The 27,193-nt window shown below is 42.0% G+C and overlaps 1 protein-coding gene across 5 annotated transcripts in view; it reads left to right on the plus strand.

Moving 5' to 3' along the window:
* Positions 1-27,193, plus strand: part of LOC110965207 (A-kinase anchor protein 2) — a 109,299-nt gene that overhangs the window by 58,994 nt on the left and 23,112 nt on the right. For all 5 annotated transcript variants that reach the window (XM_051938335.1, XM_051938336.1, XM_051938332.1 and 2 more), the window contains exons 6-9: positions 268-289; positions 1,072-1,197; positions 2,368-3,195; positions 10,179-10,264. In XM_051938335.1, the coding sequence (XP_051794295.1) occupies positions 268-289; positions 1,072-1,197; positions 2,368-3,195; positions 10,179-10,264 (1,062 nt within the window). The remainder of the gene's footprint in view (positions 1-267; positions 290-1,071; positions 1,198-2,367; positions 3,196-10,178; positions 10,265-27,193) is intronic.

The raw sequence follows: 27,193 nt of genomic DNA on the forward strand, positions 1-27,193 counted from the left end.
TGTTTACAGAACAGCGCCGTGTTAATTGCGCTGTAAAACTGTGCTAAAATGTGCAGGAACACGGTTGCAGATGCTAAATGTTGAGTGCGCCAAAACACTCTCACATTTGACATTTAACTACATTTACTTTTCAAATGAAATAATCCGTAAAGCAGTAATGGTAGTGTCGAGATACTTTTAAAGTAGTACTGGAGGTAAAACAGGAAAATATCATCCATTATAATTCTCATATTGTCTCTAAAGTGGATTTTCTTGTGTCTCTTTTAGAGTCTGATGACCCAGGATGAAGGTATGAGCGATGACACACACACACAAAGTGCATAAACACACTCCTCAGTTGTGTGTGTGTGTGTGTGTGTGTGTGTGTGTGTGTGTGTGTGTGTGTGTGTGTGTGTGTGTGTGTGTGTGTGTGTGTGTGTGTGTGTGGATAATAGTCTCGCTGAGGCAGGGGAGATGCAAGCCAGACCTCGCTCCAAACACACAATCAGCCACGAACAAACACACAGACACACTTGCATGCAAACACACACCAGCATGAAAACGCACACACACACCCACACCCACACACACAAGGCCATGACTCTGCAGCCTGCAGTCGCTGGCTTTATCCCCCGTCTATTCACCAACAAGCCCTGTAAGCCCCCCGAAGCTTTGTTCCTGCCATCGCACACACACACACACACACACAGACACACAGACACACACACACACACACACACACACACACACGTATAGATGCACAAAGCACCAACAAATACACAAACACACACACATGCTTCTGCTGCATAAGCACTGAACCTCAGGGGTACTGGAGCTGCTGTGGAAAACCGAACCAGAGCGTTAGATGGTGTGTGTTTGTGTGGAAGAGGGGCGGGCAGGGTCACACCGGGGTGGGGTTAGTTCCCCTGTTGGGAGGCAGGACTGTGTGTTTTTGCGTTCCGGGTGTGGCTACACATCACTGAGGTGTGTGTGTGTGTGTATCGGCATGTGGCTGATGTTAGATTGTGTGTCCCTCACGGCTTCGTCCCGCTGACCGTGTGTCATTTCCCCCCCGGTGCTCCTCCTCACTAGATGCCACCGGCTGCATGTCCGCCCCTCTCTCGGACTGCATGGACCCCAATCCCAACCACCTCGTCCCGGCCTCGCAGCCCCGGACCGGTCCGCCTGCCTCCAGAGAGCACGCCATACCAAGACCTGGTAAGACTGGGGGGTGGAGGAGGAGAGGAGGGGGGAGGAGGGGGGGGAGGGAGGGAGAAGAGAGAGAGAACGAGGGAGGGAGGAACGTTTTGGGCCTCGGCCAAGTTGGATTATAAGCGGGATAAAGTCGTACGGAGAGAGACAGTCGCAGATAAATACGCTTAAGTTCCACAGCGGAGAGGAACATGACGCCTAAACACTGATAAACTCACTCAGAGTTTACATACTTGCATATAAATTCACTTAACCAGGAGGTAGCCACATGTATGGAAGCAGATGAGTGCCTGAATCAGACTTTTTTATATCAGCAAGTCATGTAGGCTGAGTTGAAATTTGTGTTAATAATACAAGCTTCAGGGCAGGTGGTGGCAGAAGCAGAAATCACATTAGTGTATTAGCACATTCACATCACTCCATTTTTAGTACTTTTACACTTTACATAAGGTTATAATAAAGGATTAGTGAGTTTAAAGTTAGCAGGAGGTTTACTCTTTATAGTTCAGCAGCCCTAGAGTTGACTTGTTAAAGAAAAAACTGCCAGCTTGGATAATAAAAGGAAAATCTGGTCCCAGCTTGTGTTTACTTCATTGTATTTGGCGCTGCTGACTCTGCAGTGGGAGAAAAGCTCTGCAATATAGAAGCTCAGCTTTTGGAGCCGAGTGGAGAAATTAGACAGCTGCAGTGCTTTGGAATCATCTGCAGTGAGATAGAGTTTAAAACAAGAACTCAGGTATTAATATTAATTATTTGTGATCCTTAACCATCAGGAAAGCTCGTTTAGAATGTTCTAGACCAGTGCTACATGACCTTAAAGTGTTGTACTTTACTAGAACGTACCACTGAGTGTAAGATTTTTGGTGTATTTCACTGCCATGTGTTGAACCTGTGCTTTATTAGACCTCCAGATGAAGCAGTAATGTGTTGTGTTTTACTAATTGCACATAAAGCAGTAAACTCCTGTTGCTAATGTCAGGTTTTAGAGAACATTGTGTCCCCGTCCTGACGCTTCACTCCCTCCACCTTTTCCTCCCATCACCCCCCACCTTCACTGCTCCCTCTCCACCCCTTCACTCTTCCTCCAAACCCCTTATGCCTCACCTCCTCCCCTCCTCCCTGTCTCTCTTCCACGCCTCCACCTGTCTCCCCCCTCCTCACCTCCCCTCCTAACAGCGATGTTTGCCATGGAGATCAACGTGCAGCACGACCCGCAGACCGGTGAGCAGCGCATCCTGTCGGCTAACCGCGTCAACCCGTCGGACGCGGCGTCACGCGGCATCAAAGTCTACGACGACGGCAGAAAGGTGGTCTACGAGGTCAGCTCCTCCGGCGGCGTGTCCACCACCGCTGTGGAGAACGGGTGGAGCTCGACGCAAGTGGACCAGCTGATCCAGAGAGCTGCCAGGCCCGGGTCACGAGGAGGAGACAGCGGCAGGGGTCAGGTGACGGTGACCCCGGCTGCCCCAGAGGCCTACGTCTCCCCAGCAGACGTGGATGATCTGTCTCCACCCTCCTGCGCTCCGCCATCCATCCCCTCCAGCCCACCGGCTCAGGTCGTCCTCCAGAGGGAACCCCGGCTGGGCATGATGCCTCCTTCTGCTCCGGTCACGACCCAGCCGGGCTCCTCGGCCCACCCAGGCAACGAGGTCACCTCCCCGCCCCAAGCCAGCACGGATCACCCGGTCACCATGGTGTTCCTGGGCTACCAGGACGTTGAAGACATGAGCGAGAGCAGGCGGCTGCTCGGCTTCGACGGCGCCGTGAAGGCCGAGGTAGTCCTCATCGACGAAGACGACGAGAAGTCTCTGAGGGAGAAGACGGTCACCGACATCTCGGTCATCGACGGCACAGCGGCCGACCTGGTGTCGGGGCGGCCGGCCACTTCTGAGGCCGCCAGCACGGAACTGTCATCCGACGGCCGTGAGCCCGACAGCGCCTCCTCGCCCCCCGCAAACCAAGACGCCAGCACGGCCCCCCCGCCCGGCCTCACCCCCGCCACAGGTACAGACAAGAGGAAACGCTGCCAGTGCTGCATCCTCATGTGACTGAATCTTCTCCCTCTTCCACCCTTTTATTATTCCCCTCTTCTCCTCTGTCTCTGGATGGTTACTAACAGAAGCCCTGCCTTCCTCCTCCTCCTCCTCTGGACTCTGATCGGCTGGCACACACACACACACCAACACACACTCTTGTCTGACTTTTTGACTTTTTACTCCGTTGCATTATCACCTCTACATTTCTGCTGTTTCCTTACCCTGCCTCCCCATCTGCTATCTCCTCAGATAACACAGAATATTTCCAAAATCTAAATCAAAAGTAAGCTGTTGTCATGCTGCTATATTTATGATGAAATCAGACAGACAGATGGAGAAATGTGATGTTTGTTGGCAAACAGCTTAAACCGGAGTCATCGTAAACTCCTCTCAGTAATCAGTAAGAACTTCTGGACAATCAGTCACACTGCTGTCTAACCAAACGGTACGTCTCGCTCTGAGGACAATCAACCAGATCATCACCTCTGATAAGCCAGATTGTAAAACATTCAGAAACACAGCCGCATTATTCTTCATTTCTCTACTCAGTCACTCCCTGTTCTTTCAGTCCTGCTTCTGTCGTTTCCACATAAACACACATAAACAACCACACACCCAACGTACGAACTCAACAACCCGCCTCCTTCCTCTGCAGACTCTCTGCTGAGGGTGGAGAGGTGGGGACTCGATGCCTTGGTTTCTTTATGTGCCTCTTCATTCTACCACACTAATACTCCTAACAAAAAATAGAGATAATTAGATTTTATTTCAGTTTGCTGTTTATCTGAACAATCTCTTTTCTTTTGTTTTGAATCTCAAATGGCCATTGAATTGTTGGGACGCTTGTTTCCATGGGAAACTGAGATGTTGACACTTTAGCTATCATTCTCTCTCTCTCTCTCTCTCTCTCTCTCTCTCTCTCTCTCTCTCTCTCCTGTTTCCTCCATTAACTCCAGCTATTCCACTGCTGAGGTAATTTCCTCTGATTCTAGTACTTCTGAACTCAGCAGCCAATAAGAAGCCGTGGAACACCTTTTGGCAGCCAGTAGGATCTAAACAGCCAACCTTTTTCCAGCGTGTCCGAACACTATAGAGCACAGGAAGCTAATGGCAGCTTAACAAACACACTCTGGCAGCGAGGGAACACGTATTTACACCTATGGAAACAGAAAATAACAGGGGTTACCACTAACAGCCGGGGCACAACGATGAATATTAACAAGCACTACCGGATTACTACACTACAGCTGTGCTCAAATGAGCTTTTAGGCAAAGATTATGCATCATTTGTATTCATCTTTTTATCTACTGCATTCACTTCACTGCAGCAGAACTCCATCAGAGATCCATTATGGTCTGTAGAATATAAAGAGACTGAAAACACTGCCAGCTCATGCTGTGGTCGCCATCCAGGCCCTCGTTTACAAGGGTGCTACAAACAGTCGAGGCCTGGGTGTCATAACATCGTATATATAACACAATACTCGGCTGGTTTTCAGAAAGTCTCTCAAAAGCACTACTTACCCTAATCTGTTGAACAATTATGGATACTCTGCAAGGACTTTCAGGTGTCTTTCTTTCATGCTAGATGGAATACCGAGGACTGCGATGCTCCATATGCATCTTGTGAACAGAATCTTGGAGAGTTGGTGACTACATTTCCCCCTTTTGTGCACAACAGAGAGGCACCTGATGTTAGCGTGGGGTCAGTAAAGGTGTATGGACCAGATAGTAGACCCATGATTGAAGAAACACTACAGCACATCCAAAAAAGTCTTAGGGAAGCTCTTCAAGTCCAAATCATGCAACTTAGGGGTACTTTTGTGGCTCAGGTGTGACAGCATTGCTTCAAATCAAATGTGCATCTAAAGCGATATCATCCATGTGAGAAATTAGTTAACCAAAACCAACAAAAAAAGAAGGAAATCTAGGGTTAGACTGGCCCTAAAAGCTTCACCAATCATTTGCCTTTCTCTGTCTTCAGTCATTTGTTAAGTCTGCTTTACCGGTCCTGATCCTTGACGGCAGAACAGAACATCTCTTTCTAAAGTGTGTACTAACTCTGGGGATAGTCACAAACAGAATGAAAGAGGGGGAAAAACGTTCTTCCTGCACTGAAAGGTCTCTTGATGAATCAGATCTTTCCATACAATCCCACCTCTGAACCGTCACCCTTCGAACAGACATGCTTTAGCGTGATTGGCCGCTGCTGCTGTCAGTCAGTCCAGCTGGCCGTGTGATTGGCCACCGCCGGGTCCACCTGCCTGGATCTGGCTTCCTGTGTAGATAAAGAATGTAAATACGCTCTATATTCTATTTAGTGACGATTTTATTTTCCACATCTATATCGAACTCTAGACATAATGAATTCTGACGGTACTAGACGTGTCCGACGGCGCCGTGCGATGACTGCACAAATGAGAGCTTTGTATATTTTCATTCTCTCACTCCACTGCTTTGCTGTGTATAATCTCACAATTAACCCCACATGACTTTTTTTCCCTCGTTTCTGCCCATCGCCACATAATTATTTTCCTCTATTATTTGCAAAGAAACGCGTTGTACGGCTAGCGGCTGGGGACAAACGTCGCCCTTGTCGTTGCACAGCTGTCTGAAGACTGAGGACACTATGCAGAGGAGTGTATTCTGGAAAGTGCAATGTTAGTTCCCCTTAAAGTTTGATGCACGCGTGAATGTGTAAAAGATGCAAAGAAGCACTGACAGTATATACCCACTAAAGGAACTACAGTCTCAGAAACTTAAACGAGAATGAGAGTGGAACCTGACCAATCCAGTTTGACGGTTTGGGTTTGTGTGTGTGTGTGTGTGTGTGTGTGTGTGTGTTTGTGTGTTTGTGTGTGTGTTTGATGTAACGCAAGGAGCTGTACATGAACAACAGATTTGTCGAGTTTACCAGCCCCACTGCCACGCCTGCAGTGCTCCTCTGTCTCTGTAGGGGTCTCTGTTTTCCTGTCTGCCTGCCCTCATGGTTGTATGGACTGTTAAAACCAACAAAAAAAGGAGCCATTTTCTATTGTTCACTCTCTCTTTTCTCTCTCTTTTCTCCTCACTCTGTACTCCAGTCTCACTCTGTCACATCCCCCCCCCCCCCCCCCCCCCTCTCTCTCTCTCTCTCTTTCTACTCTAATATCTGTATCCTCTCTCTACCTTTGGTCAATAAAGCTGAGTTTCTCCAGTGCCCCCCTGCTGTCTCTTGCTTGTTGTTCTTTCCATCTGTCTCTAACTTTCACTTTTTCACTGGCTGCTGACAAAGATATCATGAGCTATCCTCACCGCACCCAGCTGTTGTAATACCCACCGCCACTAACAAGCACGCACATTGTGTTTTCAGCAGACGCACAACGCGCACAAGATCCCAAGATTCATGTGTAATTATAGCGGAGAAATGACGATTAAGAACAAACACGTCAGGTAAGGTGATTAATCGCTGCAAAGGAGAGGAAAAGGTATGATAAGGCTTTTTAGAGCCAATTATTTAACTCAGTTGATGCAACAAACAAACTAGGGCACGACAAAAACTCCTACTTATGCAAAGCTAGAATTTACAGCCAAGTTTGAACAATCACTGATATGATTCACTGACATCTTTCTCACTGGGAAAATGTCAGAATATTCTCAATGTGAAGGTGACAATGCAGGAAAAAGCTTCAAAATGATACTTTCTTTCTAAATGTCAAGTTTTTAGATATAAAAAAACCCCAAACTGATATCCTGTAATTTAACTGTGGCTGGTTTGTCAGAAATATAAAGGCATGTATACATTACAGGATGCAGGTACAAGGATGAGGATTCAGCGCCTTTTTTTAAAGTAATCTCCTGCAGCATGACATGAAACATGGTTCTAATATTGCTGCAACAATCCTACAGGGACTCATGCTGTTTGTGAAGCATCTAATGAGTTTACACACTGCAAAAAATACTGAATTGTTAGAGGAAGTATCGAGACGCTGCGTAAATATTACAATACAAGTAAAAATCCTGCAAAAACTGGTTGAAATTATACATGCAGTGTCAAAAATCAAAGCACAAAAAAAACAGCAATAGATTGTTACTCATGCATTAGTGTGTAGAAAGCATTTTAATTCAACTAAACTGTAGTTAGTTGACGTGATGGTACAGTCTAGCTAACATGTACTGCTTCTTCTGATTTCTTCATCAATCAACCAGCCATTTGGTTTGTGAAAATGTAAAAAAATAAAATAAAATAGTGTCAGAAAAACAGTGACAAACACCCATCATCACAGACACAGCACTTGTTTTCTCCAACCAATATTCCAAACCTCCAAAATACAAAATAAAGTCAAATTTCACCTCTGCCGGTGTATTATTCTGTTTAGTTTAACCGCAGGAAGGTGAGGACTGAAAGTATTTTAGATGGAAGACAAGGAGAAATGTAGAGAGGATGGGGGAAGGTCAAGAGGCAGGAAGAAAAGGAGGAAAAAAGAGATTTACTCTGATCAATACACATCGATTTAGTTTTTCAGGAGTTGTAGTCATCAACAAATCAGTACATTAACAGACCTTTCCACATCTCTTCCACACAAAAGAAACACTAAAATACTAGTCACACCTGTGGGAAACTCATTCAAAAGCACTGCAGAAACATGGAGGTGAATAAAACACACCTTGCTGGATTACTGGTGCAGAAGATGTGAAAAAAAAATTGTCATCCAGATTCCTTTTGTACACGGCCGTCATCTTTCCTTTGATACCGTGTGTCTATCTTGGATGACAGACTGTTATTGAACAAAACACACATGATCCGGGGCGGACGGCTACGAAAACATGACACACTTTCCCAGAGCACATAATGCAAGGTGATAAACGATTACAGTGGAGTCGTCATGACAGCCAGCATCTGGAAACAGCACCGTGGCCACATACACACCCGGCTTCTCCCTTGGTGCTCAGGATGGGCGTGTGTTCTGTGATAATACACTCTAATTGACTCATCATTAGCCAACGACAGCCGGGTGCCTTTCACAGAAACAGTGACTGCAGATAATTAGCGCACGCTCGAACGTAGAAGGCAGAACCAGGAAAGGAAGAAGGAGAAGGTATTTAATGATGATGGGATTGGATGACAGGCTTTATATGCAGTCATCTGTAATCCATGAATTTGTGATTTAAGACATAAAGCAGCTGATATTTTTTAAGTATTCAATGAAGAGTTAAAGGGCTAAAGTGAGACGATAGATTAGATGTACAATATTCTTGGAGTCTGACATAAATTGTGCAACCAGAGAGCCAAGATTCTTTTCTAAATCTTGTGAGAATAAAACTACCACTGCTGACTAATGCTGCTGCTGCTCCTGCATGCTGCTGTTACTAATACCACTGCCGATACTGCTACTACTTTTCTCCCTGTTGATGAGTCGTGTACTTTCTTTGTACTCGGGTGAGAATACAGAAGAATTTTCACACTTTCTTACAAGAGAATGTACTTGTAAGAAGTATCATGCTGAATGTTAGCTTTCAAAGTGCTCTATTATTGTTTAAATGTTTAAGCAGCATTCTAACATTGGTTAGTTTCATCTGTAGCATTTTAGACACTGGTTTCAGGTCAGGACTAGTTCATAAAATAGCATTATAGTAAACTATACTATAAATAGCATAATAGTTTATAAGCTCATCCAAAATCTTAAGTGTATAAAATCTGAAAAGTAATTCCTCCTGAATGTGAAATCCATGTCATTAACTTTTCATAACATTAGTTTTGCACAGATTTTCTTTTTTTTTATTCAGCTTTTAGGCTTCCATCCTGTCAATTTCACGAAAATGCTTTTATAAAGCAAGTGACTGTCTGTAATATTTTATTAGTCTTGCACAGTGCTGTATACTTTATAGTCTGATCTCATAGCCTGTGAGCAAAATCTGCAGAGTCACAGTTTATGTAAAATATAATCAAATAAAAAGTAGAATATTCCTGATGAAATTGAGTTTATGTTGATATATGAATAATGGAAAGCAAATTACACACACCATAAAATACTTTAATAAATAAACACATAAAAATAAGCACTTTAATTGCTTGATTTAATATTCTATTTGACTGGTAAAGACTTTATGTGTCACATCTACTACAGCTGTAGCGGTGCCAGCAGCATACTGCAGTAGTGGCACATGTTTTGGCAGCTGTAGTATTTAGAGTAGTGGCTGCAGTACCTGCACTGTAGTAGATCAGCAGAGGTAATAGTAGTAGTAGCATTAGAAATGTGTTTTGACAGATTCATGTTGATATTTTCCACTCTCACAGCAGCGTGTTTCTTCAGTTCAGTGAGCGTGGGTGTCAGGAGGTTGAGGATGATAAGATATGAAAGAAGAAGAAGCTCCTCGAGGTGGAAGTGGGCCACTGAATCAGCAAACGATAAGACCGAGATAGAGCAGAGCCAGGAGCTGCACTGAAGACCGGGATTTACTGCGTGTGTGGAGCCAAAGCAGATCAAAAAGAACTCTCATAGTGATGATAACTGACTGATTGACACACTTATTGATGTAGAATTACAGGTCAGACTCATGTGGGCATCATTTGTTAATAACAGTATGAGATGTAAAAGAAAGACAGGTTTTCATTTATTCCAGCCATAAACTCATTTTAAAACACAGAACAGCCCAGAAGAGGCTAATTCTCCTATTGGACAACAACATAATGTATGTATGGAGAAACCTTTTACATGGAACAATGTGTACTGAAGATGTCTGAGTTTGGAAGCGCTACAGGGTTGTTTTGGAAATGAATGTTTTCAGAGATTAGATTTCAAATGAAGGGTGCAGGCAGTCATAAATGTGAGCGCTGAAGTGTGTTATCAAATAGGAATTCAAAGAAATAACGCGTCTGTCAGGAGAAGCTTCACACTTCCTCTGATAATGACCATCAGAAATGACAGAGGTAACAGTTATTCTTTTTTTTTTTGCTTTGTTTTATCACAGGCTACAGCCAAACACCAGGGGTTACCATGGCAACAGCGAATGGCTATCAAGCTCCCTTTCCATCCAGACATCCTCACACTGCCATGGTGAGTAATGTGTGTCTAGGACAAGTCTTACTACAAGATGTTCCTCACATAACATGTTCAAACACTTGGTCTTACATGTAAGGACTCAGAGATTACACCGGGCAACTGTCTGCCAGAAAACCTTTCATGAAGCGGTTGTAAAGAGGGGGTGATTTTGTTTTTTTCACCTTCTACGGGGGATTACAGGCCTCCAAGCAGCAGCATCCATTATCCATTATGTGGCTGCCATTCACTGGTAATGATGTACTTCATGGGTGTTTGTGCCAGACTGGACTAATTTTGATCCTGACCAATTTTCTTTTACCTCAATGGGAAAAGTAGAGTTCAGAAAAGACTTGGATGACCAAGATAAGTGCTGTGAGGATTTTGAAACGGTGACTTCCACAGAGGAGCGTTTGCACTCCACAGTTCATAAATGTTCATGGGAGCGTCTATACCAGTGTGAAGGCTGTATTTTTCCAGATGATAACTATCAGTTTAATGCATTTCATGTGGTTTCTTGCTAGAAAAATGGTTTTATTGACTACATGGCAGCTGGACACAAAACATTCAGGCTGATAATGTGGAAGTGCTGTATTTTTCTAGACGTATATCTGACATCAACCAACACAAGGCTTTGACTTCAAACTCCCAAGACATACCCAGAGGTATAAGCTCTACCATCAAATATGAGAAAGTTCTATTATTATCCATAACTTTATAATTAGGGTCCGAGCACCAAGAGTATAAAGATCCTATTGAAACCCATGGGTTGGACGAAAGAAATACATTTTTGTGATCCTCTGTGATCTGGAAGTTGTAATGTGTAAATGATAAACTGAAGCATAATGTAGATGAAATTTCACTTATTTTTCTTAAGAAATTTCCGGTTGTTCTCCAGAAATCCTGTGCTATGTCTGTCCATCCCACTGTGCTCCACGTCCCTCAGGAATAATTAAACCGACATGTACTGTGACCCGGACCGGGAAAGTCAGAGTTGTTTTGGTGGTTTCTGTAGCAGCTCAGTGTAGAAGTAGGTGAGACAGTTTGTGGGGAAAGGAAATAAATCTCAAAAATCTAATAATTTCCTGAGAAAATGATTACCTCTACTTTAGAAGATCTCAGGGAGATTTTATTTTCTGAGGCAGCAAAGAGCGTTGAAAATGTGTTTGTTTGAAGTGAGATAATCCATGTGGAGTCTGGGCTCGTGCACAGTGTTTTCTCTGTGCTTTCATATAGACGGAGCTGAATTAGACCTCTGCTCAGGGGGCAGGTTTGGAACGCAAGTCTGCCGCTTTGTTTCCTTTCTACAGGTGCACCACAGCTATGCAGTGTTTCCATCATATTTCTACTCATTGTATATTTCTGGCCTGGCTGTGCTGCATGGCCTTTCTACAGTGTCTGCTTTATTATCGCTGTAGTACTTCTAAGGAAATCTTTTAAAGAAGTAGTTGATTACATTGATAGAGACCCTGTTATAATTTTGGGACAATTTTATCCTCAAGTATTGTATCTTAAGTCATCCACTCACAACTTATGGGAGGACAACAATGTCTCTGAAACCTTCAACAACACTTTCAGCATCTCCTTCAACATCTTCAGCAATGTCTTCAACAATGTCAACAACACCTTCAACAACACCAACAACTTTTTTCAACAATGTCTACATGTTCTTCAACAATTTCTTCCACACCTTCAACAACATCTTCAACACCTTCAACAACGTCTTTAACACCTTCACCAACTTCTTCAACATCTTCAACAATGTCTTCCACATCAGTAGCATCTTCATTGATGTGCCTCAAAGGAAACTACTGCAACTACTTCTCCACGTATCACTGTTTTTTTCTTTTGTTCTAGTGAAAGGCTCATTGATGATTAGAAAACCCTTGTGCAATTATGTTAGCACATGAATTTTCATGGAAAACATTAAATTGTCTGGGTGACCCCAAACTTTTGAACAGTAGTGCTTGTATAGGGGCGTAGCATTTGTAACTTAACATTCGAACACCACTACAAGATGACAAACATCCTTCATGATGCGCTATGTAGGGTCTAGCAGCCAGGGTGCTTCCTGTTTTACATTTAATTTATTCAAGCCAAAATGTCTCATCCTGATGACATCATCAGGGTAACTTTGTCAGCTGTTTTTAATAAGTGGTATGAATGTAAACAGATTATTCAAGAAAACACCTTAAATCCAAGCTAAAGTGCCTGACTTAATGGGATGACTGTGTAGCAGTGGTTGTTCTGGACTGTTCCCAGTCTGTTTTGTTTCTCCACAAAATGCCACCTGAGCACATTTGAGTATAGGGCAGGAGGTGTGGAGACAGAGAGGCGGGGTACTGGGCTGGATGGATGGATGGATGGATGGATGGATGACCGGCCGAGCTGCGGGCTGCAGTCAGATTGTTTTGCGGCTGAATAAATGAATGAAAGGCAGCACTGGCCGGTAACCTGATCCGCACGGGTCGGCCTCATTGTGCTCGGCTGCAGCTCGCTCTCTGATTGTCTCTGGAACGGGACAGAAAACACCGCCGGGACCTCGCGAGCCCCTGCATTATTCAGCGCGCGTGCCTAGAGGGGTAAAAAAAAAAAAAGAGAGAGAGAGAGAGAGAGAGAGAAGGAGGAGGAGGAGAAAGAGGAGGGCTGGAAAAAGCTGGCGCGTAAAAAAAAGAAGAAAAAAGGAGCTCAATGTCACCCCAGTCTGAGGCTGCTGCTGTTACCGTTAAGAGCGAAGCGCTACTCTTTCTCTCCTCCTCGTTTGTTCCATTCAACGTCCCGGTAGCCGGTGGTGCAGCCGCTTTACCGAGCTGAAGAGGAAGAAGAACACAAAGGAAGAAGAAGAACCGTTAGAAAGTAATCCTCCGCTGTTAGCCGGTAATTATCCGGTCCTAAGGAGCTCCGGGAAGCCGCACATCCTCCTCCACTCAGGTAGACCCAATTCAAGCAACAGCAGCTCTCTAAACGTCACCGAAATGCGCTTTAACTTTTCAGACTGAGAGACATCCAGTGAAAGTGTTGGCTCATGAGGTGGATGGCGTTTGTGTGACAGCAGGGGGTCCTACAGGTTTATCTGGAAGCTGTTGTTGGTTTGTGTGTGTGTGTGTTGTTTTGTGGCTAATAGAAACGGAGGCTGTAATCACGCTGATTGGCTTTAAAGTGGTTCGGACACAGGATACTGCTGAGAGACAGAGAGAGACAGCCAAAGGAGGTCAGTGGACCAGACCGGCTTGCTGCAGTAGTCTTCTCTTTGTGCTCCTCCTCTGCATCACTTTAACCTACATATTGGAATGACCTTAACCTGCTTTCCGTCATTTCCATCATTTCCATCATCCACACCGTGCTGCTGAATGACTTGGCAGAGCCTCTTCAGAAGCTCAGAAATGTCTAGCTCTTTCTGTATCTACGTGGCTGATTTACTGGTGTTTAATTAGCAGCATTAGGAAGACCTTAGAGTATTTCTTAGGTTGAAAAATGGCCCAAACTGTTTCTGCCCACCTTTGCTACTTAGAGCAGGGGTGTCCAACATGTGGTCCGTGGGCCAAAACTGGCCCTCTAGAGGGTCCAATCCAGCCCGTGGGACAACATTGTAAAGTGTCAATTTGCAAAACTATAAATTTAAAATAATGTCTAAACCATGACAAGTTGTTTTGATCATAAAGTAAAATACCAGATTGCTCATTCTTCTTTCGTGTCTCATTTTTCAAACATTTTCTCTTGTTTTTGTTGTTTTTTTTGTCTGGCTTTTGTCGTTTTTTGTCGTTTTAGTCGTGGCTTTAGTCTCACTTTTGTCATTTTGTTTTGCTTTATTTATTGTTTTGTGTGTCGTTTGTGTCGTTTTGCGTGCTACTTTGTCATTTTTTTTCTCGCTTTGGTCATTTTTGGTCCATCATTTGTGTACGTTTTTAGTGAGTTTTATGCCGTTTGTTCATTTTTTTGCCGCTTTGTACCTTTTTTGTGTAATTCTTTGTCTCCATTTTGTTTTGTTTCGTGTCAGTTTTCTCATTTTTTGTCGTTTTGTGTCTCATTTTTATAACATTTTGTCTTGTTTTTTTGTCTGACTTTTGTCATTTTGAGCATAAAGTAAAATGCTACATCATTCAGTTCCGGATATCTGCGACTAAATGTTGTGTTCCTTTGTATGCTCTCTGTGATCTGGAAGTTGTAATGTGGAAATAATAAACTGAGGCTGAATGTTGCTGAAACTTAATTTATTTTTCTTCAGAAATTTATTTGTTCATGATGTTTTGTAGAAAGATTGTTCATTAAATGTGAACATTCTCAGGACGTAGTTTTTTCCACTATGACAAAGGGAAAAATTTAGAGTTATTTTTAGGTTATCGTGCTGTGATTTTACTGGTCTGCCCGCTACAGATTAAATTGGGCTGAATGTGATGAGTTTGACAGGCCTGCCTTTTGAGCATCAGTTGTGTGTTTTTTATAACGGAAGTGCTGGTAGTCACATGTCAAACCTAACAGAGGACTGGCGCATGCTCATAGTAAACAACTCAAAGCCAGACTTCATTTGTTTGCTAAAGATTTTCTCAGAGTATATTTTTCTTTTTTTCTCTCTCTCTTCGCCCGTAGCTGTTGCCAAGCAACTTGCAGTTCTTAATAGCAGACAGTGACAGCGTCCACGTTCGACAGGCGATGGACATTACTTTGCTGTTTTTTTATTGACTGATGAGTGTTTTTTTTTAACCATAATCCACTGATAATTCTAATAATGCGTGCTCATCGTTCAGAAGCATTCCGTTTAATTGGCCCCTGTCGTCATCGTTTTTACTAAAACACACAGCTCCTATTAAAACTCAAAGCTTACCTTGACCCAGTTTCCTCATTGATTTTACTTCACAGTAGAGTTAGTGACATTTCGCCTGCATGCAGCTGACCGGTGCAACGCCGAAGGGATGGCGGAGGCTTCAAAAGCGTTTCCCTTTGAACATTCTTACACTCACTCTGCAGAGAGATGTGCTCATTTATAGATATTCCTGCAGCTTTTATTTATTCTGCACTCGGTTTACACTGCAGAGCCCTTAAGACAGGCAAACACAGCCACATGGCAGGAGAAAGTAGGGAAAACATCAAAACAGTACAAAAATAACATTCCTTCAGACAGCTGGACATAATTCATGGTTTGGAGCTCCAGGAACCAGTTCGTCTCAAAACATTTTGTCACCTATTTTCAAAAAATGAAAACATGAAAAGTACCAAATTGGGTCATTCCAGACCTGGAGGACATTTGGGCTTCAAAATTTCTGAAAAATAAGCTTTCTCTTTTACACTTTTCTGCTCCATGTTGATCAGCAATAGGTATTGATTGGCTCAGCTTCCACATCAATGGCAGCACTTTTATTCCATGTTTTCTGTGCTGTTGCTAGCCCTACTCTAATCCATGCTAATGTGATCTTTTTCTCAGCAGTAGAAGCTAGATATTTAGCTAGCTGTTACTGCTGACCAAGAGGACAAACTGACTGATGGAAATCAGTCCAAAGAATGAGTCTGATCCTGATAATATGAGGTAGAGAGAGACATTCAGTCAAGACTGACAATGGATGAAAAGATGGAAAATAGAAGAGAGGACATAGCTTTGCTCTACACATTCTTTAGGAAAACTGTCTGATGATGTAAACAACAAAAACAAGACACAAAACGACAAAAAAGACATAAAATGGCAAAAACATCAACAGATTATGCTAACATGTTGTGGGACACATGTTGCATTAATAATCTTATTGTAACAGTTAAAGTAGGCTACAGAAATGCTGCATACTATCAATATGAAAAGACTGAGTTATTTATTCTCCACGATAAAATAAATAAACAAAATGTCAATCAAGAGAAGTGCAGCATAATCAGAATTTACTCATATTTACCATTAAAGTCAGCAGTGTATGGTGAGCTTAAAAAGCTGCAGAGTAACATTACCTTACTGTCTTTCGGCAACGCTGGAGACAGCCATCTTTTTTGAAAAACCTTCACTGGTTTTGGGATTTTGTGTGTCAGTGCTGACTGGTCCATTGAACAGTTTAATGTGAGTCGAGAAATTTATTAAAATTTGCACTGTGTCTGCCTAATTTTCAAGGCTTATTTAATGCTGAAGCTGATGGACAATTTATGCAAAAACATTCCTGTTGTAGTTTTTGTTCAATGAGTGCAAGTATATCAACATAAACAGACTTCTAACAGTAACTGTTTGGCATATACTAAATTTTTCATATAAAGCGTTGGAGCGCCACCTTCATTCAGGAGAACTACATCCATCATGATGCTAAAACAGGATGTTCCTTTCAGATTAGACCGGTACTATTCAGAATAAACCGAGTCATGGTGGAGGCTTAAGGCTGTTTTTATCGTCCACACTCTAATTGGAATGTGCTCGCCGTTTTGTTGGGTCGTCATTTGAGATTTGTAGCTGATTCTGGAAATAACGAAGCCAAGCAGCAAACTGCCAATTCAGACAGAGCGTGTGCCAATATCCCTGCCGGAGCCGAGGGGCACAGAAATCACAGCCGGCCCTCCGATTCGATTTTATGGTCGATGACAGGAGGTGTCTACTGCAAACTGAATGTCCCATTACACGGCAGGGGCCTGTTAGCGCGGCTCAAGGTTTGCCGTGGGTTTGATGGGAGAACATTTTCCGTCCCCGCCCCTCTCAGCGCCGCCGAGTGTGTGAGAACATTGACAGGAACAACAAAGTTATCAGCGATGTCTTCTTCCTCCAAACTCCTCCCTGTTCCCAGAAAGCGCACACAAACGCACACACATTATCACAGGTTACATAACGGCTGTGAGGTTGATGATACTAAAGCTGGCCGAGCCAAGAGAGCACAGAAGGTGGATGAGAAAGACCGATGTGATGATAATGGAGATAATTCATACAGGGGGAGATGAAGGGTGCTGCAGGTGTGTGTGTGGGGTCGGTTGGAGCAATGAATGTAAGAAGAGGGAGGAAAAGGTGCAGGACGGAGGTGGAGGATGCTGGTAGGAAGTCTGTTCAGCCTCACACGGCTCCCAGTGTTGTTGACATTAAGCGGCTGATGGCCTTTCAGTGGCTGAACTGTTGATGTTCCTCCGCTGGCTGCCTTCCAGGAAGAGAGCGATACTCCGCCTTGTGTTAAGGGATGAAGTCCCAAACATAACAGCAAAACGAATGGCGCTCAAATGGATGTTGTGAAAATACCATCACCTCTTTGTTTTGTGAGCCTAATGTGTGTATGATCAGCTGACAATGAGTGGATAGCATGAATAGGAGAGACAACGCGTGGCCCGGGTGTTTGTCATGTGACGGCCCCTCAGGCCAGCCATTAGACTGAGCCTTGAAAATGATTTTCCCAGTATTTAAAACAAAGCCTCCTCATGTTTGTGCACGTCTGAAATAGCTGGAATGTTAAGTAGTTCTTTGGGGTGTGAATGACACTTTGTGGCTATTTCTGTTTGGTCCATGGGAGTGGATGACAGCTGAAAGTGATGAAGGGATTCATCTGTGTCTCCGTGTTTCTGCTTTATTTCATCTTCAAAAATGCAGCAAAAAGAAATCCTGTCAGCGCAGTAAGAGTTGTAGGGACTTTACAGAGGTGTTAAAATATTACAATTTTGGTTTCAAAATGAAACAAATCTTAATGTCAGAGGAAAGTTTACAATACAGGATTCTTCTTAATGGTTTTATTTTATAAGTTTGCTATTGCTAGATAACAAGACATGGCTTTTTATTTTGTTATTCAGGCTAAAATGTTGTTTGGGATAGCTGTTTTCAGTAGCAGTGGGAGTTAACAGTATTTTCCTGACATTTGTGTGACTTCAGAGTTATTCTAAGTTGGCACAGAAGCTGCAATCTAAGCAGTTATTTTAATGTTATTCATGTCGATCAGAGCTAGATGTGTGACTGTGTCAGTCTCATGCACGCTTTTGTTTTGGATGGATTCAGGCAAAAGCAGGGGTGTCAAACTCATCTTAGTTCAGGTTCCACATTCAGCCCAGAGGACCAGATTAGTAAAACCAGAGATAATAACCTGTAAATAAACACAACTCCACATTTTTCCTTTGTTTCAGTGCAGTATGATCACATTTAAGGATTTATCTTTCTATAAAATGCCATGAACAACCTGAAATTTCTTAAGAAAATCAAGTTCAATTTCAATGACATTCATCCTCAGTTTATCATTTCCACATTACAACTTCCAGATCACAGAGTGTCTACAAAGGAACACAACATTTAGTCACAGATATCTGGAACTGAGGGGCTGCACAGTGACGTAGTGGTTAGCACTTTCGCCTTGCAGCAAGAAGATCTTGCTGGTTTTCTTGCTTGCTGGTTTTCTCCGGGTACTCCGGCTTACTCCCACAGTCCAAAAATATGCTGAGGTTAATTGGTTACTCTAAATTGTCCGTAGGACTGGTGACCTGTCCAGGGTGTCCCCTGCCTTCACCCGAGTCAGCTGGGATCTAGCACCCCCCATGACCCTAGTGAGGATAAAGCGGTGGATAGAGAATGGATGGATGGATATCTGGAACGGAATGATGTAGTATTTTACTTTATGATCAAAAACGACAAAAAAAGACGAAATATTACAAAAATGAGATGCAAAATGACAAAAAGGAGACAAATGAGATGAAACAAAACCAAAAAAAGAGACAAATAGTTAGAAATAACAAAAACAAGACAAAAATTACACAAGTGACCCAAACAAGACGAATACAGAAAACGATACAAAAAACAATGAATAAAATAAAACACAAAATGAAAAAAATAAGACAAAAAACACAAGCGAGACAAAAAGGAAACACAAAACGAGAAACAAACAACAAAAGTCAGACAAAAAAAAAACAGGACAAAGTATACAAAAAAAATGAGACATGAGAAAAGAAGAATGAACAATCTAGTATTTTACTTTATGATCCAAACAACTTGTCATGGTCTAGAAATGATTATAAATGTATACTTTTACTAATTTACTATCTGCAGTTAATGTCTTCTCTGTAATTTTTCCACTTTGAGGGCCGGATTGGACCCTCTGGAGGACCACTTTTGGACCACGGGCCTCATGTTGGACACCCCTGGTTTAAAGCTCTAAATGGCTTGATTGCTTCTCCAGCTGTAGATAAACCAGCTGTAGGGTTTAACTGAGATGTGGCTCTGGAACCAGGCTGCATTTTAAGGTCAACCTCAAGGTCTGGAATGATTCTCGTTTGTGCCAAATCCACAACAATCCAAAGCAACTGAGGTCTCTGCTGCCATAAATCTTGGAATCAATCGCTTAACAAGGCCAAAAACTCTCTTTTTTTGCCACATTCCATGATAGAAAAGTATTTTGTCCACAGTATTGGTATTTGTATTCCACAGAGGAAGAGAACTGGAGGGATACAGGAAACGCAACAATACAGTCCAGCCATGTGATGGCCGCCATTACACAACCTCCGGTGCCCGCTATTGTCCACAACATCCACCAGCTATTGTCGTCTCGTGCAACAGAAGCCATTCGTCTCGCACAAAGCAAAGCACGAACCGCCTGCTAGCACAAATGCAGCGCTTACAACAAACATGCACACACAGACACTGAAAATGCAGCGCTAAAATGCAAAAAAAACTGGGTCATATCAGTGAACTTGTTCATATTTACCTGACCTGTGCAGTTTGAATAAACACTGAAGGAGAAACTTCATGTGTGGTGCCAGGAAGTTAGGAAGGAGCTTGACCCCTAATGTCAGGGCTGCATCTCAACACGGTGCCGTGTTTTGGTCGTGAAAAGCTGCGCAAGTCTCGCTATCACATTCCAGCTGCAGATTGGAATGTCAGAATATTTGGGCTTTAGATGCTACAGAGCATGTGCAGGAGGCTCAGGGAACCATCGTCTGCGTGGGTGTTGTCCGTTACTTATCCTTGTGAGACCTAAGTTGAGCCGCTGGGTCATTTCTTAAAGGGTTGCAGTTTTGATATATGCTTGAGGTTCAAGGCGTCTGGTGTGTGTCTGTCACTGCAGACAATGACTAACAGCTAGCATGACAGGACAGACAGATTATGTATGCAGTTGTGCAGGATTGAAAAGCTAAAGTAGGTGATGCTATTATTATTGCAACCTCTCTCTTATTTGAAAGAAATAGTAGCAGGATATTGCTGTGCAGTGACTGAGTTTTCTCCAAACATTTCCTCAAAATATAAACAAATATAATTCAGATAAGGTTCATATTTTGTTAATACACAGTTAACCCTGTAAGACCCAAATATAGAAAAAAAGAGCAAAAAGATAAACAAAATAAACAAAAATCAATATATATAAATATAATAAATAACAAAAAATATAAATAATAATAATAGATACATAATTCCAAATATAGAAAAATGTAATAAAACTAAAAAATATAAATATAAATATATACATATACCTAGGTACAGAAAAAACATAGTAAAGCCAAAATATACATAATAATATATACATAAACCCCAATATAGAAAAAATAATAAATCTAAAAATATAAATAATAATAATACATACATACATACGTAAACTCAAACAAAAAATAGTAAAATATAAATAATATATACATAAACCCAAATATAGAAAAAATAATAAGGCTAAAAATATAAATAATAATAATAATACATACATACGTAAACTCAAACAAAAAATAGTAAAATATAAATAATAAAAATAACAATAATGATAATAATAATCATATTGAAACCCAAATACAGAAGAAAATGAGCAAAAAAATAAAATAAATAACACACACACACACACACACACACACACACACACACACACACACACACACACACAAAATATATCGAAAAAATGAGCACAAATAATTTGCAGATTTGGAACTTGTTGTGTAGTTTTAAACAGAAATATCTCTCAGTCTCTTGAAAGTGCCCCAAATCTGCAATACTGATTTGAAGCTACTGAAGACAGTGCACACACATACAGCATGGTAACTGTCAGGCCCAGACAGGTTTGCCATCAGAGGCTGTTTTCATCCTGTGTGAAGCCTCCTTCCTCTGTCTAAATACTGCAGGCTAATGAGCTAGTTTCCGGAAATAGATTGGTGATTAGCACACTGCTCCTCTCAGTGTGAGGCAAAGCAGAGCTAGTTAATGCTATAAGCTAACAGTGGGAGGAGGTTGGCCCTGTTAGAGCAGCAGCACTGATTCACTCCATCTCATGGACAGGAATAAGCTACAGGTCTTTAAGATCACTTTAATGTGTTGTCCCGGCTCAGGTAGCTATGGATGTACAGCAGTGAAAATACCAATCTGTTCCCGGGTTAGTCAGCTGAAGAAGAAGGTGTCAGTGATGGATTAAAAGGTCACTCAAATCTTGGTAAGTTCACGGTGTCAGTAGTACTAATAATGAACATTTTACTGTAGCAGTTTGACTGTTGAGGCCAGCTTTCTTTGGAGGTTCTCGTCTGTTTCTGTTTGTGTTCGCCCCTGCACCTGACACATTATGTTGTTCAATTAGCACCATGTACCGAAAACGAGCCAGATAATTACGTAGCTTGTTGATGTGTGTTTTGAAAAGTGTGTCAAACTCGTCTATACATAGATAGCTTCCATCTAAATCCCTAATCTGATCCCTCTTTGATTCAAACAGCAACAAAGTGGCAGCACGAAATGTAATTAACATGTTCTTGGAAGACTAAATTAAATCCAGCAACCAATCCAGTAATTTGTGGGTGAATCTGCTTAAAAGCCACTTGGCATTTATCATACATCATTTCTTGGTGAAATTGATGGCCTCTTTGCTCCACATAAAATCCACAAAAAAGCGTACATGCTAGCTTTATTGCCATACCTTAGTTTTATTCTGAACCTTCGTCTGTTGGCCTGTAAACCGGTTAGCCTGAATGTGTGGTCTCTGCACCGACAGTCCTGTGGGACAAAATGCTAAAATGGGTTGAGTCATGCTGGGAAAGGATTAGAATTATATGCTCCGTGGCTTTTTCCTCACACAAACACTCACATATACACTCACAGAGACTCACACAGAGCAGCCACATCCTCCAAACCCTCAAAATCAGTCATCCGTGTGTCTCCTCCTCCTCCAGGGAAGAGTTGTTCCTTCGTCTCTGACCTCAGTTTATTTCCTGCCTAATCTATAGTTTCTGAATATCATCTGTCTGTGGGACTCTGTAGAGGATCAGTTTTAGTTTGGAAGTTGGTGGCATTACGACGGTTTCTGCTTCCTAAGACCTCTGCTGTTGTGTTTGCTGTGTGATGTGTTAATGCGATATGAAACAAAGAGAGAAATAGCTGACAACACGTACTGCGTCCTGCTGGATTAACAGCAGGACAGAGTTGGACGGTTGCATAACCGGTGGAAGCTGAGGAAAGGAGGGGAAGGCAACACTTGTTGAGAATCTGTCCTGAATTTCCAGGAAAGTTTTGTCATGTGGTCTTGACATTTCCTATTTCTGCCCTGTTAAGTGAGCATTCACACAGAACAGAGTCCAACAGTAAGTTAAGCTAAAAGTTAGCCAGATTTTACGTTTAGGTTTTAAGAAGTAATGTGTAAAAGTAGAATAAACATTGTCCTTCATTTTCTGTGACGTACAGGGTTCTCACCAGGATTTTTTTACAGTGTAATGGCAGGTCCCGAGAACCCTGCTATGCCCACGCGCAATAGCCTTCATTAAACCTCGCGAGCGGATGGCCCAGATGTCAGCCAATGAGCATCACACAGATGCTCCAAATGCTCGTGATTTAGGTCACTATTCACCATACATGGCATCACGGAAACAACCGAGACATGCTAATTGTAACCCCGAGATTGGAAGCGGCTCTTAATTTTAGACGGGAACGGGTCAATCGACAGGAAAGTACGGCTGAGGTGGGGAGACGTAAATTAACCTAGATAGGCACCCGGTCGACAAAAACAAACGCACATGGCGTTATCTGTCAGAATAACTCTTTCACAGTGCCAACTGCCCCAAAAAAGAAGTTTTCTCTCATAAATATGGAAATATTACACAAGCAAATGTGCTCAAAACACAATACCACAACTTGAAAGGCAGCGTAGCGGCCCTAATCACAGCGTAATCTTTTAAACTGACAGCGTAACGGCCCATTACGCTGAAATGCGCTGGCGAGAACTCTGACGTACGTGCATTATGTTTGTGCTGAGGACTGCTATGATTGGTGGAACTCATGGGAGGCGGGACAAAACTGCAGAAAAGTTGTGGTGATTGGACAAAATTGCAAAATCATGTAGAATTCATGAAGATTATTTGAATTTGCGTGAATTGTTGCGACTCATAATTGTGAAATATGCCAGGTTGAAACAGAACAGAATCCTCCTTTACTGACACAGTTTCCAGCCGGTACCTTTTTCTCGTACTCACATTTGATGTATTCGGTGTTAAAGATGTTGGAAGCTCGCTGCTCGTGTTGTCTGTGAGCCATCAGGATGTCCTGTTCTGTGCAGAGGACTCTTTAATAGTGCTTTTTTCCCTGCTATGACTCACTCACTGTACATTAACTGTCACATAATACACACATAGTGCCCCATTTTACCGGGCAGCCAGCCCAGCAAAGTACAGTTTGTTTTGCTTTCACGGTATGAAATATTATTGTGCACACAGAGAACTGCACTGTAGCAATACAGTCTGAGACATCAGTAATAATGGATGGCTGTTCCTGCTGGACTCTGCTTTGTTCCGGTTAGTCCTGTCCTTGTGCTGTGGGTGTTAATTCGGCTGTCTGTCCTGTGCTTGGAGAGCTTGTGTACACAACTGGTCACACTCTCTGACTGCAGACCTTTTTGCTTAAGAGCCCTCATTTGTGAGCATGCAAGTGTGTGTTTCTGTGTGTTTCTGTGTGTGTGTGTGTGTGTGTGGGGTGTAGCATTAGTATTCAGCCTGGAGAACCTCAGTGAAGCTCCTTTGTTGTGGTTCCATGAAGGGTCTTAGGGGGTCTGGGCCGTGTGTGTGACTGGTGTCATGAGAGGTTTCACAAATAGCTGCTATGAGTCCAGACATGCTGCAGATTCCTCTGTAACACTCAAAGCTCCAAAAGGACCTTAGCATGATTTCAGTGTGGTTGCTGTTTCGAGCTCTCTGGCAGTGGGTAGGTGCAGATCGGCCTCATTATTATTCTTTTGGAGTGTTGCAGTGTGCTGTCAGTGCTGTTGTGTGTCTGTGTGTGTGGCTGGGTGGGGATACACACTAGTATGAAGATTGGCTGTGATTCCTGCCTGCTTAATTCCCAGAAATCTTTGGGTTTGTGGTTGTTGTTGTTGTTTCAAAGATGCTAACAGATAAGCATCCAATAGAAGCAAGTCTCTAAAGCTAGCATGCTAATTTTAAGGTATTTAGATGTCTCCTTTCGGATTGTTTGCTTTTGCCAAATGTTGGCCTCGGTGACCTTCACGGCGTGCTGCTGGTAGTCGCTGTTTGTGTGTGTTTTCGTGCAGGTGGCCTCTAGTTTTTTTGGGTGTATTTCCTTTGTTGAGGGCCATTTCCACGGATACAAGTTAGCACAACTTCCTGGTTTCCTGTTTAGATGACCTGCGAGCTGTGATAGGCTTTTATCCAATCAGTCGCTTCCTTTCCTCTGCAGCATCTTTGTGTTCACCACCCATCCTTTATTTTGTCGTCACTATCTTCATCGTCCAGCAGGATTGTTTTTTAAAGAACTGAAGTAATGAGGCAGATCTTAACCTTCAGTACAGGCTCTAAAATCTCACATTTAGTGTGGCGAGATTTGCTTGAGACAGACGTTGCATCAATTAGACGCTACTATAGATGATTGACACTTTAGTCCTCAACTTAGATGTCATTATAAAGTATTCCATCCAGTTCTGGAAATGTCTAATGTCTCCTTTACCAAAGTATTTTTAAACAAATTGGGTAACAGACCATGCCCGTACAGAATCATGCTTCATTTTAACACGCCTGTGAAACCTAAAGCATTTTCCACCTCAATGCAGGACCATTCCTCTCACCATCCATTATACAACACAAAGTTAATGAATTCTAATCTCATGGTAGGAAATGGCTCAGCTATTTATACCTGTACTCATGCTCAGTATAACATAATTAACTTGGTAACATGTTTGGATGATCAAGCCACAGTTTCAGAAGTTTCTGTTCAGTTCATAGCATTCATTTGTCTAGAGATTTAACAAACATCCTTCACATATTTTGTCATATTTAACTTTCTGTTTCAGCCCAAAATGGTGTTACATGAGCTAGAGCTGCTTATTAGTTGATAATTAAATCAATCACCAACTATTTTTTTATCCTTTTCAAGAAAAATGAAAAAAGTAGAAATCTTCTGTCTGATACCAGCTTATTCAATGGTTTTATTTTTCTCCCCTCCTCTATGACAGTAAACTGATTATCTTCTGGTTGTACACAAAACAGTACATTGGAGGACGTCATCTTTGGCTTTAGGGGACATTTTTCACTCTGTTCTTACATTTTACGGACCAAACAACTAATGGAGAAAATAACTGACAATAAAAATAAGTGTAAGTAGCTGTCTTACTTCAATAAATTATGCAAAACAACAGATTTAAACTCACACACAGATGGAGACAAACTGTACACTCTGACGTCCCTCAGGCTATCAGCTGATTGCTAATTTATTAAATTCCCATCATGATTTATTTTTCTGTTCTTACATGTAAAAAAAAACACCTTGATCTCTTTTAGTATGTGTAAAAAAAACTTGCCTTTACTGTTCAATATTACTCTGAATGTGTAGTTTGTGTCTTTGCTGACATGCTTTAATGGTTAAGTGTGTCATTCGCTGTGTTTCTGATCAATTATGATCAGCTTACATGACGTACAGTTTGCTCCAGGCGCTATTCTTTTTTCACTCGATAGTGTCGACCCAGTTACACGTAGAGACACAGAGACACACACTGCTGTCTTCTTCAGCTTGCAAATCCCACTTTATCTTTTCATCTTTCACGGTTTGTCCATTACAGGACTCAGCTTGCAGTAATTAGCTCTTCGCTGGCAAACAATAATGGCCATCCCGGGTCTCTTTGTGCGTTTACAAGCCATCCTGGAATTGAACTCCCCGGTGCATTCGCAGTAATTGGGTTACTGTCCCAATTTTCTCTGACCGATTTCTCTTCATCATATAGGTTATTTCCAGCCTGGGAACTCACCAAGAACTTCAGATTTGTCATTTCATACATTCACACTGAGAAGAAACTACAGCAGAGGAGTCAAACTCATTCTAGTTCAGGTTCCACATTCAGCCCAGTTTGATCTCCAGTGGACCGGACCAGTAGAATAATAACATATAAATAACCACAACTACAAATTTTCCCTTTGTTTTAGTGCAAAAATGTTCACATGTTCAATTATCTTTCTTACAAAACATCATGAACAGCCTAAAATTTCTTCAGAAAAATAAGTTCATTTTCTTCAACATTCAGCCTCAGTTGCATCATTTCCTCATTACAACTTCCAGATCACAGAGTGTCTACAAAGGAACACAACATTTAGTCACAGCTATCTGGAAATGAATGGTGTAATATTTTACAGTATGATCAAAACAACAAAAATCAGGTTAAAAAAAGGCAAACAACAAAAACAAGGCAAAATATTACAAAAATGAGGCCCAAAATGACAAAAATGAGAAACACATTGTCAAAAAATGAGACAAACGACATGAAACAAAACAAAAAAAGACAAAATTAGACAAAAAAATTACATTGACAATAAAAGGACAAAAAAAATCAAAAATGACAAAAATGAGAAATAACGACCAAAAAAATAGGCAAACAACACAAGTGAGACAAAAAAAACACAAAACGACCGAACAAAACGCAGAATAAAGCAAAACACAGAACGAGAAAAACAAGAAACAAAACGACAAAAGCATAAGACGATGGACAAAAATCAGACTAAAAACAACAAAAACAAGACAAAATATTGCAAAAATAAGACACAATGAGCAAGCTAGTGTTTTACTTTCTGATCAAACAACTGGTC

The sequence above is a fragment of the Acanthochromis polyacanthus genome, chromosome 18 (assembly GCF_021347895.1).
Source record: "Acanthochromis polyacanthus isolate Apoly-LR-REF ecotype Palm Island chromosome 18, KAUST_Apoly_ChrSc, whole genome shotgun sequence".
Lineage (NCBI taxonomy): Eukaryota > Metazoa > Chordata > Actinopteri > Pomacentridae > Acanthochromis > Acanthochromis polyacanthus.